Genomic DNA, 13,034 nt, shown 5'->3' with positions numbered 1-13,034 from the left:
AAAAAAAAACCAATTCACCAAATGGTAAGCACAGCACTCTGAAAGCTAGGCGGAAATATAAACGAAAACTCAGGGATACCTTTCGGCTCATGGGCGCACCACCAAAAGGGAAAACGAATGTAAAAAAAAAAAAAGAATCCCATCTTTCTTTCGCGCGGCAGGCACCAAGCAAAGGCCCTTATCGCCGCCAATACGTATCACGGGGCACGCCGTCCCCAATCCCAGCGGAATTTCCCGCGCTCATCATACGTGCGCAGACTGCTCCCCGCACTGCCCAAGGGCGTCTCTCGGTCCCGCCAGAAGGACTCATGTTCGTCAGCATCATCAACATCCAAGGACGGGCCCCCCACAGAGACGGATTCTCTGACACGACCTCCGCATCGGAGGCTTCGATGTAGAGATCCGGTCGGCGCCGTTGCGGCGACATGTGTTGACCGCGGATACAAGCCGATTGGATCATCATCACTTTCGGTGCGTACCACTGGCAGCGGCGAGGATGGCGCGTGGCACCATGCACTGCGGTTGCCACACGAACGCGCTGAAGTCGTCAGGCCACCGTCCAATGATGTGTGTGGGAGCAACAGGCTTGACTCACGGTTGGCGCCCGGCCAGAGGGGTACGAAGTTGCACTGACTACTAGTCTCTCTGTATCCATGGCTGGAGCCGTTACTCTCAGATAAGCCTCTAACCGGGTTGCTAAGAGCCAGAGGAGGGCTGAAACCACCCAACGGCAGGGAATCCCAACGGTCCCGCGTCAAGACTCTCGCGCTTGCCGCAAGCGCATCCGAGACTACGCGCGCCCCACTCCTGTTTGTGAATTTACCACCAGCATCTGTCTTCCTTCGGGGCTTTTGTTTCGCAAAGGTTGGCACGGTACTGTACACTAGTTCCAATCCATGCTTGAGAAACTTCCACTGACAAAATCCACCTTCGCCCCACACCAGAGATCCATTTGCGTCACGTAACCAGTGGGTGTCATCGGGTCCTGCTTCCCGCGCTTGGAGGCATTCCTCGCGACAGACTGCAAGCAGAATGTCCTCCGCAAATAGATCCTCCTGCTGGCACCATCGGCTGCCGTCATACCGCATGACCGTCCCACGCACCACAGGGATTTCCTCCCCAGTACCGTTCTCGCGCGTGCAACTGTCTGCGCTGACGACCCACACATCGCCCACTTGAGCTCCCGAAGGTTCGGCAGGATCCAGAAATACTTTTCCTTCCACGATGCACTTCATGCTTTCCTTGGCCAAAGCAGCACGAAATTCTGCCGCACGAGATCCAATAAGATTCACACGCCCTGTCTCATAGTACCAGCATGCCCACTCGACAAATTTTTTAAACTGGTCACCGTCCATAAATCCCCGTAGAGTATCACCCTCCACAAAAGTTATCAGAGATCGTTTTGTAAAAGACTCCTTATCCCTCAGAAGCGGAACAGCGCCTTTGGATTGCACTTCAGCCCCGCTTGTGTATTTTGCAATTCGTGCTCGAAATTCGCGGATGTAGCACATCCACGGGATGTCGGTCAGCTCGACACTAAACTCTAGAGAACGGAATATGATATTGCCACTGATGTTTGCCTCCTCCCAGCTCTCTGTCCTTCCCCCTTCCCGCTCCTCACAGCCGTCTGCTTCGTCACTTGGAATAAGGTTTTTTGAAGTGTCCATGTGCTGATTCTCTGGAGTGGTGTAAATAGTATCCAAACTTTCCGCTACAGAGAGGCTCTCCACGATACCTATGCGGCGCAGCTGTGAGATAAAGGTGTACGCCGCAAGGCACGACAACATCATACGCTGATTCCCACCCACCTTCTTGGACAAAAATAGCCCCATCTTATATGGGCTGTTTTTGGCCTTGTTCTGGGGTAGCGAGGATGGGCATGAGCCCATATCCCCGATGAACCCAATGATGAAGAGATTCAGACCATGTACTTGAACTGTTGTCACTGGGGATCTCATAGATGAGTGCATAGATGTTGCACTCACAGACGCCTGCAGTAGAGTGGGTTCATGCACAAATGCCACAGCACATGGTACAGTGCTAAAAACCCTCCCAGCTCGATAAACAGCGAGTAATTCACTGTCCGTCTCAAAGAGACGTTGACAACTGATGCTCATAAAATGATCATAAATCTCCTTATCAGACGCCTCAGCAGACACTGATGCGGCGTTGTATTGCTCATTTAAGCGTTTGAAACCGATCTGCATCTCCCTGTACACACTTAGAAACAACTTAAATATCGGTGAGTCTGCTGAGGGAAAGTAATCTGGTATGAGTGGCACGAGAACGATTTCTTGCACAGAGCTGGGGGTGCTACGCCTAGACGTGGTACTGGATTGGTACGCGGAGTCTACGAAGAAGAGACCGCGGGTCAATTCGCGCCGAAGGAGTTCTCTACTGGGAGCCAACCCCATTTCCTCAGCTAGTATACTGTGATCGAAGGATAATAAAATACAAAACGTGGTGCGTATGACTACGTGCCTGCACTAGCTACTCAATGGTTCTAAACAAATATATGTATGTGTATATATTAGCACCAACAAGGCTACAACGTAAACCTCTACGTCCACACCGGAAAGCCGTATAAATAATCCAAAAAAATAATAATCAAAAATAGCAGAAACAACAACAACAGGGAAAGGCAAACACAATGGAACACGTTGAGGATGAGGAAACTCCATCATTTCCTCCCACAGCGACTCCCTTACATCTGTGAAATATATAAGTCAGCTCGCCCAAATAATTCTCTATAGTTTGTGGTAGAGCAAAAAAGACAAAAAAAAAACACAGCTTGAAGTGGCGAGGCATGATTTAAGGCGCGTCTTGGGGATTGAGGTGTTTGCATCTTCTCTCTCTCTCTCTCTCTCTCTCTCTCTTGTTTCTTTATTTGCTTGTTTTTGGTTCCACCTTTCAAACAAGAGTGGGTTTTCCGTTCCAACTCCACTGCCGCCGTGGAAAGCAGCGCCGCCAGCAGCGACGGGACCATAACAATTAGGAATCACAAAACAAAAAAAAAAGACTAAAAAAAAAAAACAGCAACAACAACGAAGAATGAAAAACAAACCAAAAAAAAAAATGGCAAACCTCCCCACACTTCTATATATCTACACAAGGAAGCACCTTTGAAAAATATACAATCATGTGTGGTGTATCAGTGCCTCTTTGTTTTTTTTGTTTTTTGTGCATCAGGGGGCTGGGGGAAGCTGGGGCGAAAGTGGAATGGAATGACAGAGGATCCATTACAAGGCCTACTACATCAGCGTGTTTCGCATAGGTAGCAGCCGGTAGTGAATGTCACTATAGAAGGATCCCACGTCTAGGTATTTCACTCTTTCCTATTACTCCTTTCACTTCTTCAATTCTTGTCTGGGTGTGTCACTTTCTCACTGGCTTTGCTTGCCTGCAAGAAGCCCTGCAGCGCCACCATCTGGGCGCATAGCGGGCCGGCAGCAAAGAAGAGATTATCGTCGTCTAGCAGCTCGCGCAACGTGCTCATAAACACCACATTGAAGCGCGGATTGTGGCGCTCAGCCTCGGGTCGAAGCAAAAAGGCGTTTACAACGTCCAGGGCCTCTAGGTACACACTTCGGTCCGTCAGTAGCGTGTCAAGTGACCCGCGAAGGTTGCTGATGGAGAGCTCGAGAGATGCTAATAGACCAGCACTCCCACTACCGCTCTCACCATTTACTTTATTGACTTTATTTCGCTCAATCGTGTCTTTCTTCGGCCCTAAATCCTCTAGATTTCTTGTTGCACTCAGAAGCGGTGGTGGGATGCCAACCGCCCCATTCGCAGTTGCATTGCTAATTAACCTACCACTAACCCCGTTTGATTGGACCGATGACGCGCTTTTCAGTGTTGCATTCCCGCGAGCAGACTCCGCCTGAGACGTTCTGGCGGAAAAATTGGCGCGCGTTTGAGGCACGTTGGGACTAATGCCACGTTCGTGATACACCGATGTGGAGCGTGTCGGCCCACAGACAGGTGGGGATACTGTGCGGGACGGCGCGCTCACTGGGCGTTGCAGTGCCATCAGCGGCGTGGTTTTAGTGGTGATTGCGTTCGTACTGGCGATAGCCGTTGATCTACGCGTTTTTGTTGCTAATACAATAACACTTTCTTTGTTTTTCATCGCAGCAGCGCTTGGCTGCCTTTGTTGCTGTTGTGGTGGTGGTGGACCGCTCTTTGGGACGAAGACAGAGACACCTGCATGCTCGTTGACAATAACATTCTCGTCCCTTGTGGAGTTACGCTGCTCTTTCCACTGTTTTATGTGCTTGCGTATGTCATTCTTTGTCTCCTCGCCTCGTTTGGATCGTATTGTCTTCATCTTGTCCATATGGTTACGGTGAACGTCCTGAGCCAAGCGGTCCCTCTCCTGTTGTCTCCACTTCCGTTCTTCTTGGTCGTGTTTGAGCATGTCCCGTCGTCGCTGCTGCTCCACCTGCTGGTTTGACGAGTATTGTGAAATGTTTGTGAATGATCGCCCGCCATTTCCCCCTCCTCCTGCCGCTGTCCAAGTAGGAGGGTTGTTCACGTTCCGGCCACGACGCTGAGCTTGTGCCTTCGCGAGATTTGACACCGTACGCGGCGATGCTGCGTCACGCTGGGATTGCACAGGCACGAGGTTGGCCCCGGCAGAGGCTGAGCGTGATTGCTGGCCCCCCGGCAAGACGCCCCGCGACCTGCCGCGCGGCGGGCTCGCGTTGAGCCGCTGCAGCTCCTCAAACTGTTCCATTGCGCGGCGGTGCCAGCTCGACGGCAACCTGTGGCGCCCGCTCCGGATTGCCCCATCTTGGTTTTCTGGCAGTTGTTTCTCCCGCGGTTCGTCGCGTCGTGCGTCTGGCAATACGCCACTTTCGTAGTTGTCGGATATATTGGCGCTGGGCGCCGTCGCATGCTGCCCCGTGCGCGGCGACAGTGGCGTGGCGAAGCGCGCTGACGACACCGGGCTGACTTCCTCATGGTCAGGCCGCGGCGCGTTGTCCTTGTCGATGAGCTCCTTGAGTGCCCGCACGACGCTGGCGATGCCGGGTCGCCGCTCCACGTTAGTCTCCATCATCGCCGCGATGAGCGCGCGGGCCTCACTGGAGCGGTGCCTGTAGCTGGTGTGCACGCCGAGCATCTTCACGCCGAGCAGACCGAGGTGCCACACATCACTGGCGCGTGGGTGGTACTTGTTGCTACCTACCACCTCCGGCGGGTACTCACGCTCCACCGCCACGCCGAGCGCCTTGCGGTCGCTCAGCCACTTGAAGTACGACACGCGTGACATGGGCAGCCCGGCGCAGATGCCGCCCGGTATGTTTGCTGCAACGAAGACACGGTCCGGTGAGAGGCCGTAGAAGCAGCAGTTCTTCAGCTTCTGCAGCTGCTCCACGGCCAGTGCGATGGCCAGCATCCACCGCAGCGCTGTTGCCTCGGTCAGCGGGACTTGCAGCACCTCCTCCATATACTCCTCCAGGACGTTCCCAGTGCAGTAGGAGGAAACAAGGTTCAGGAAGGAGCTCTGCAGTACAACGCTGTGCAGCTCTACCATGAATGGAATACTTGCCAGTGAAATAGCCTTGAACATCTCGTGCGTCTCCATCACTTCCGCCGTGTCCCATGATGAAACGTTGATGCGCTTCAGCACGCGCAGCGCCCCGCCAGCCTCTGTGTCCTGCACGAGCATGGTGGCGGAGGTCACGCCGACCCCAAGCACCTTTTTGCGTATCATGTCGCCTGTCGGCTACGTGACGTTATGGCTGAGCCACCTGTACTCTATCTTTTCTTTTCTTTACCTTTCCTACTCTCCAGAGGTACTGTTCCTCTCCCTCTCTCTCTCTCTCTCTNGTGTGTTTGTATCGGCTAAGGCCAGGGGAGTGGAATGGAGCAGAGAACGGCAATAGCGAGGCGGAGGTAGAAAGCACAAAGCGAAGGGCATGACCGAAGCAGCAACACAAAAAGAAAAGCACAACCAAGACACTTCCACTCCTCCGCCCTCTCCCTCGCTCTCCCACAAACAAAACGGACAACAACAACAACAACAACAACAGCCGGACCTCACCCCTCCACTGCTGCTATGTTCATATTGCAGAGGAGGAGGGAAATGATTTTCTTTTTGTTTCTTTTCTTTGGTGCCTCCCCCTCCCCTTTCTTAAACGCCTGGCTCGCCGCACACCCTCCTTCGCCCCCTCCTCGTCTGCGAGGCAACGGAGCACCACGCCAAGAATACACCCCCACCAGCAACGGCAGCACGAACGGGCCAGCAAACGAGGGNGGGGGGGGGGGGGAGAACAAGCCCTTCATCCAACGCGCATCACCTTATCGCCGACAACCAAAAAGTAGTTCGTCATGCCACCAAGCACCTTCTTTAACCCGTGACGGTACAGGTGTCGCTGGAGTGGCAGCGGCACACGGCGCAGGAGTTTCGACGCGTCAATGCCACCTTGCGGAATAAGCGGCATCACCATCCGCGCAATGTCCTCCTGCTCCATCGGCAGCAGCTCCAACTTCGCCCGCTGCACAACCGTCACACTGGGGTCATCCGGGTACGGCCACGTCATGAAATAATCGGGGTAGAGAGCAAGGTGCTCGACCAGTTTGTCCTGCTGCGGCGGAAGGGCATTCTTGACAGACGGTGGCACCAACGACATGACCTCGTCAAGCTCTGCGCACTGCATGAGCGGGAGCGCGTCGTACAACTCACGCACAGCCCAGTCAGCGGTGCTGCCGTCGTCCATCGCCGCGGGAATCTTCAGCACTGGGTCGTCTGGCGAGAGAGCGCTCATCGTGAGGCGCTGGTCCATGATTGTCTCCGCACACTTCTCGAAAGTGGGACGGAACTGGTAGACCTTCATGTTGTCTACCGAGACAACGATCTCCTCCCCATGCAGCCGCAGGAATCGTGGAAAGGAACGATGCTGTGCCTTCACTTCCAACTTTTCCGCATTGGTGAGCAGGGCATATAGTTTTCCCGTCGGCACCACCGCCGCCGCCTTCTCGGATTCCACGCCGTAGTCCTTTCCCTCCGCATACTCATCCACGAGTTTTTTCACCTTGGCGTAGATCGTCGGGAGCGGTGAAGTTAATGCATTCAAGTCGTCCAAAGAGTTGGGCGCGCTGCGGAATGGACGCACACGAAGCTTCGCATCGACAATCTGGAAGTACTCAGGGTACTTCTCAAAGAGGCCAGTGACGCCGAGGCGCGGGTCAAACGAGGGATGCCTCGACACGATATCCGATACGTCCTGCAGCACCGTCGCGATGGGAGTGTAGGCAGCCGGCATGCGCGGCACAATAAAATGAATCAAATTTGCCTCAGAGTTTCGCGGTGGTCTGCGCCCACGCGCCAGTTGGCTCATCATATCGCTGCTGTTGAGCCCTGTCGTGTAACGGGCGTCAGCGATGCCGCGTTTTGGGTGGGTGAAGTCGGGGCGCAGGCGTATCTCTGTGTTCCCGTGATGCGCTCGAATGTCAATGTAGTGCCGGAAGCGCTTGATGTAGAACAGGAAGCTGCTGTCAGCGAACTGTTTTCTGATCTCCATCGGCAGCTGATCGGCCACCATCTGCGAGTTAACAAAGAAGGTCGGGACAAATTCCACCAATGCATCGAGGACCTCCAGCTGTGTCTTGGCTCCACCAGATGCCTGTGAGGGTCGTACTGCTGCTGCTGCTGCTGCTAATCGACCCGCAGCGACAGGCGGCGGCGGCGGTGGTGGAGGCATTGACATTGAGATTCCTTCTTTCCCCCGCGTCCCTCCGCCATCTACAACGAGTGCTCGACGAGAGAGTTCGGTTCCCTTGACGATAACATCCCCTGACAGGTGACGCCTCACATAAGCTAACGGGCTTCCCTCGCGCTGCATCTCCTCCCGCGCCGCTGTCGGGAGTAAGTGGACAATGTCGCGGAGGGGAACTGTTGCGCCGCCCACCGGAATGAGAGGCATCAGTAGCGCGCGGATTTCCCATGGGGCGTACCGAGCATTTGGTGGTGATGGTGCCGCAGCCACACGGTGTCTGCCACGCTCCTCATCAGGAGTGGCAGCAGCAGCAGCAGCATCACCATCACCAGTTGCCGGCTCGGCAGGGGGTCCATTCGTGACAGCTGTAGCATCAGCCGCCGTGCCACCCTTCACCTGCGGCACAAGCTTGCGGTCACTCTCCGAGAGGAACGGCGCCGACATGGATGAGGAGAACGACGTCGTGGAGTTGGAAGCGATTGAGGACGCCGCTGAGTCAAAGTGCCCCCGGCTGGCCATTACGGCGGGGCGCAAATGGTGCGAGCCGGCGGCGGCGGCCATCAACGGGACCATGCGCCTCAAAGGCCAGAAGCGCAGCAAAGTCTCACGGCGCATGTTCGCCAGGAGCCCACCACCACCACCACCACCGACACTTTCCTATTTCGTGTCCACACACGCTTCTTCTTAGAATGGCTCGCGGAGCCAGGTAGAGAGGGGATGTAGAAGAGAGGGGAGAACGAAGGATGATGACGGCGCTGGCGGCGTGTGCTGTTACACGTAAATGCAGAAGGAGGACGAACTCCTCACAACACCACATGCAGGGATGTCTGTGGGGGCGAGGCGATAAAGTACTGCTGCATCGAAGCAGACCGAAAGCCTCGAGGCGAGTATACTTCGGGCATTCGTATATGCAAATGCTAAAGAACGAAAAAAAAAACACTCACAGAGCCCGTGTAAACAATAACATTCTCACATACACATCTCTTCACAGACGCATGCACGCAAACTAACAGGAACTAATTCGTTCCCAAGTTAATACCGTTCTCGCTAATAGCCTCTCATCCCGAAGGATCTGGGTTGCTGTGTAGAGTTTCAGCACCGCGGCGTCACCCACATGCCTACCCCCGCCCACCTCGAAGTAGTATTTCTGGGACCCCCGTGTAAGGTTCGGGCACAAGCTACCACTGGGGCAATGAACAACAACGTTGCCCCCCGCCTTGGCCTGGTACCACCTGCCAAAGCTCGCCGTGTAGGAGCTGTACGCCTCGACAAGCTCCTCCTTCGTTGCCCGCTCCACAAAATCTGGGCGCACATTGCGCCGATTTATTGGTGCAAGCTGAAGCGTGAACAGCCCGTCGGGGAAGTACGCGAGCAGACCGCGCACTTCGCTGCCCCACGGGTACGCCACCTTGCCGTCGGCCGTCATCATCTCCACCTTCATCACACGCCACACACCAAGGAGACTCCGTGCCACGCCTTCGCCATCCTCCTTAAACAGCAGCTGCTGGTTTTTATTCTCCAACAGTGGTACATCAGCCTCCTCGTCGCTTACGTGGACAAAGTTACTAAAGCGACTCGTCAACACATCCAATGTGGCGCGGCTCACGCCCACTGGCTTCGGAATCACCGCCCATTCCGCTGTGTACTCCCGCTTGAAATACCTCGTATCGTTGCCGTCGAGTCTTGGCCGGAAGGGGGCGGGGATGGACTTTTTCTCCAGAGCCTCCCAGTCGATCGGTGCAAAGTACGGGTGTGCCTTAATGCTCTCCGGGTCGCTAAGCCTAAGGCTCGTCGGTCGCTGCAGTAGCTGCTGAATCAGCGATGTCGCCTCGGGTGTGAAGCAGGGGGCGGTGAAGTCCAGCGGACGGTATAATATATTGTCATAGACCTCCTTGTTATTGGCGGCGTGAAACGGCGGTTTACCAAATAACATTTCATACAACATCACACCAACACTCCACCAATCCAATGCTTTTGTTTGACTCTCACCTTGAATCGTCTCGGGGGCAAGGTACTCCGCACTGCCAACGAAGCTGCAGCGGCGATGGCGAGAGAAGTTTGTCCTGGCGAGCCCAAAGTCTGTCAATTTGAGATGGCCGTCCGCGCCCAAGACGATGTTCTCCAGCTTTACATCCCGGTGGACGATGTCGTAGCGGTGCAGGTGCTGTAGTGCCAGCACGATCTCCGCAATGTACAATCGAACGTCCTCGGGGCCGAGCGTGCACTTCGGGTACACGTGTGAATACAGTTCCCCACCCGGGAGGTAGTCGAGCACAAAGAAGAGATGATAGTCGGTTTGAAAGGCAAAGTGGCACTTCACAACATACGGGTGAGGTGGAAGAGTTGCCATAATATTCTTTTCCTCCTTGATGTACTCAATCATGCGACGCTTGTGTATAATGCATTTGTTCAGGACCTTCATTGCATACACCTTGCCGTCCTCGCGGAAGATGACCTTTATCACTTTCCCAAACGTACCACGACCAAGTGTCGTGACGAGCTCAAAGTCCTTCAGGGAAACATCTGTCCGAAGGAGACCCGTTCCGTCAAGGCACAACGGCGCGAGAGGAGATTCACAAACAGTTGACGCAGCAGGCGTCTCGGTATCCTTGGGCGGTACAACTGACGTGGGCGAGCCAGGACCTTTTTCCATTCGCTTCTTTTGTTGATGTCGCTCGTAGTTCTCGTAGCACTGCATGCATGCCTTGACCTTGCCTCCATCTTCTAGTTCCATGCGGCGCAGACAGTTACGGCAAAACTGCTGCTTACACGAAAAGCATCTGTGTGGGTACAGCACAGACGAAAACTCTGCATTGCACTGCAGGCACAAACGGGAAGGTGTCGGCAAACGCACATCCTCAGCATCTGTGTCTCCGTTCGACGGTGCATCGTCCCCGTCGTCGGTAATGCTTGCAGCAGCTGCAGCTAAAGAAGACCGCGGGCTTGTTGAATTCACTTTTTCCGATACACCGCTCGCCGTTGTGTGCATCGAGTTCGTATCTTTGTTGTTGTTGTTGATGCCACTACTACCTACAACCGGCTGCGGCAGCTCTTCAATGGGCGTGGTAACGCCGTTCTCACCTTTATTCTCCCCTTCTTTTTCTTGCTGCAGCTGGGGCGGCATCGCAAAACCGATGAGAGGCTGTATGATATTGGCCTTGTACCGCACCGGCACCTCACCGTCATGCAGGAAGTCATACAACACTGTCCTGGCGACGTAGAACAAGTTGCGCGGCACCAGCAGCTGCTCGAGGTAGATCTCTAGGTAGCGCCGCCGTTTCTCCACCAGGTCAACGGATTGGTTCGTGACCTCTGTCCAGTGGCTACCGGCCAGCACAGGGAGCACGCCGTACTCGCAGTGATGCTGCGAGCTCATCGGGCACAGCTGCTTCAGCTTCTGGTCAAGCGTCTTGAACTGCTGGTAGCGCCGGAACACCTGCCAAGTTGCGTTGCGTTTGGTGCACTCAATGACGTACTCGACGAAACTCCCGCGCACTCGGTATTTTGGAACGGCCACGGATGTGATGTTGCTGGTGGCGGCCACTCCACGCAGCGCCCTCAGCTCGCTGGGCGTAATCTCGTGCTTCTCGCGCCGCTGCCCATCCCGACCGAACAGCTTTGACATCATCTTGCCGGAGCGGGCAGCTGGCCCCCGGTCGCAATTCCTGTTGCGGAAACACCTGTGGGATGCGCCTCTCAACTCCCGGTGCGAAATCGGATGAGCAAACGGGCAGATAGCGAGCGAAGGAGAAAAGAAAACGAAGAAACAAAAACAACGAGAAATAACGAAGGACAATGAACACCATTGCAATGCGGCAGGACTGCGATAAAGACCATTCCAGTGCGTGGCAACTACACTCCACACAAACTGCAACCTACGAAGCGGCCCACAGGCGCGCACCGTCTCTCTCTCTCTCTCCTTCGCATCACGTAGAATGTAGGCGACAGCCTGAGTTGGAGTGGGTATACAACAGAAGGAGAGAGATCATAAAGAGGTGAAGTGTATTCATGTATGTATAAAGAGCGCGCGTATGAAGAGAGACAACGAAAGGGAAAGCACCTCGATCTGTTGATGTGAAACCCATCGGATCCCCGCCAATCACGCAGAAATACACAGGAACAGATAGGTATAAAGTGTGCATGGACGTGCGTTGCTTTATCTCACATCCAGCGTTATATCTGAGCCTTGTGCATGGAGCAGCCATGCGGATAACCGGCGAACGGCTGCCAGACGCACATGGCCGTGCCGCACAGCTGCGCGCCACAAATGGTACACGTGAACTCCAGTGGGCACTTGCAGAAGAGACACCGGCGCGACCCCTGCTGCTGTGACATCAGAGTCAGTCGATCCATAGGAATAACCCGCTCGCGCGAGAAGCCACTGCGTTGAATCAACTTGCGCAGCTTCTCTTCGTACGACTTTAGCGCCGCCTTCGACTGCTTTGTCATGACGAGCTGCAAACTTCCACGTGAAATGTACTCCGTACAGAAGTTCATCTCGGAACGGCATCCATATACCACCTCGATGCGGACACAGAACGTCCGCGTCGCCTGTTCACTCTCACCACTACAATCTGTCGCTTCACCACCGTTTTTCTTAGCCTCTGGTCCGAGACTGTCTGTGCCATGTGAAGCAATGGGCTGCCGCAACATGTATTCAGCGAAGTTAAGGGACAGAACTCTATACAAGGCAATATTGCTGAGCAAAAAGTTATTCAGAAACCCAATGAGGACAATCGGAACACACACCCAGTTGCTGAACGCCTCGCTTGCATCAATGGTGGCGGTGCAGTTGAGAAGACTTCTGGATGTTGGATAGTGATCCGGCACAAGCTCGTCGTCCACAAAGACCTTGATACCGATGAGGGTATCGTGATAAGGCTTGTCAAAGATGGTTTCTACTATATCCCTTTGGCGCCCTGACAACCCCTCCACCTGCGCGTCGGATCTCGACACGGTGTTCATATTCGCTCCCTCAGCCACTGCGCTCTGCGACTGTCGCCTTTGTTCCTGCTCCTGCTCCTGCTCCCGCCCCTGCTGCTGCTGCTGAACGGGTCGGGATGCGATCATTTTATTGTAGTGGGTCACCCGCGAGCGCCATTGGTGCTCCGTGAAGAGCGGCGTGTTGTACAGGTATGCCATACCGTACACCAGGTCCTTCCCGATCTCCAGTGTTGTGTACAGTGGTGGGGCGTGCCCAGGGAGTGCGTCCAACTCGCTGGCCCCAATGGGAATGAATGCGTTGGAGAACACCACATGACCGCGCTGCCTCATGTGGAACTCCGTGAAGGACATCCGGGTGGTCTCCGT

At 54.7% G+C, this 13,034-nt stretch overlaps 5 protein-coding genes across 5 annotated transcripts; all 5 read right to left on the bottom strand.

The window, feature by feature from the left end:
* Positions 1–197: 197 nt before the first annotated feature.
* Positions 198–2,414, bottom strand: DQ04_00101040 (hypothetical protein; the record flags this gene model as incomplete). The annotated part of the gene is made up of 1 exon (XM_009308133.1): positions 198–2,414. One exon carries the CDS (start codon positions 2,412–2,414, stop codon positions 198–200), a length of 2,217 nt encoding a protein of 738 aa, XP_009306408.1.
* A 941-nt stretch (positions 2,415–3,355) lies between these two features.
* On the bottom strand, positions 3,356–5,719 carry DQ04_00101030 (putative serine/threonine protein kinase; the record flags this gene model as incomplete). The annotated part of the gene is made up of 1 exon (XM_009308132.1): positions 3,356–5,719. One exon carries the CDS (start codon positions 5,717–5,719, stop codon positions 3,356–3,358), a length of 2,364 nt encoding a protein of 787 aa, XP_009306407.1.
* Positions 5,720–6,287: 568 nt separating this feature from the next.
* Positions 6,288–8,339, bottom strand: DQ04_00101020 (hypothetical protein; the record flags this gene model as incomplete). Its single annotated transcript, XM_009308131.1, has 1 exon — positions 6,288–8,339. The coding sequence occupies one exon, from the start codon at positions 8,337–8,339 to the stop codon at positions 6,288–6,290; it is 2,052 nt and encodes a 683-aa protein (XP_009306406.1).
* Positions 8,340–8,730: 391 nt separating this feature from the next.
* DQ04_00101010 (protein kinase) lies at positions 8,731–11,352 on the bottom strand (the record flags this gene model as incomplete). The annotated part of the gene is made up of 1 exon (XM_009308130.1): positions 8,731–11,352. The coding sequence occupies one exon, from the start codon at positions 11,350–11,352 to the stop codon at positions 8,731–8,733; it is 2,622 nt and encodes an 873-aa protein (XP_009306405.1).
* Positions 11,353–11,897: 545 nt separating this feature from the next.
* On the bottom strand, positions 11,898–13,019 carry DQ04_00101000 (hypothetical protein; the record flags this gene model as incomplete). Its single annotated transcript, XM_009308129.1, has 1 exon — positions 11,898–13,019. One exon carries the CDS (start codon positions 13,017–13,019, stop codon positions 11,898–11,900), a length of 1,122 nt encoding a protein of 373 aa, XP_009306404.1.
* Positions 13,020–13,034: the final 15 nt, after the last annotated feature.

The sequence above is a fragment of the Trypanosoma grayi genome, assembly GCF_000691245.1.
Source record: "Trypanosoma grayi strain ANR4 Tgr_10_V1, whole genome shotgun sequence".
Classification (NCBI taxonomy): Eukaryota; Euglenozoa; class Kinetoplastea; order Trypanosomatida; family Trypanosomatidae; genus Trypanosoma; species Trypanosoma grayi.
Note: the sequence above shows the minus strand (reverse complement) of the source record. Positions and strands in the feature narration are given on the sequence as shown.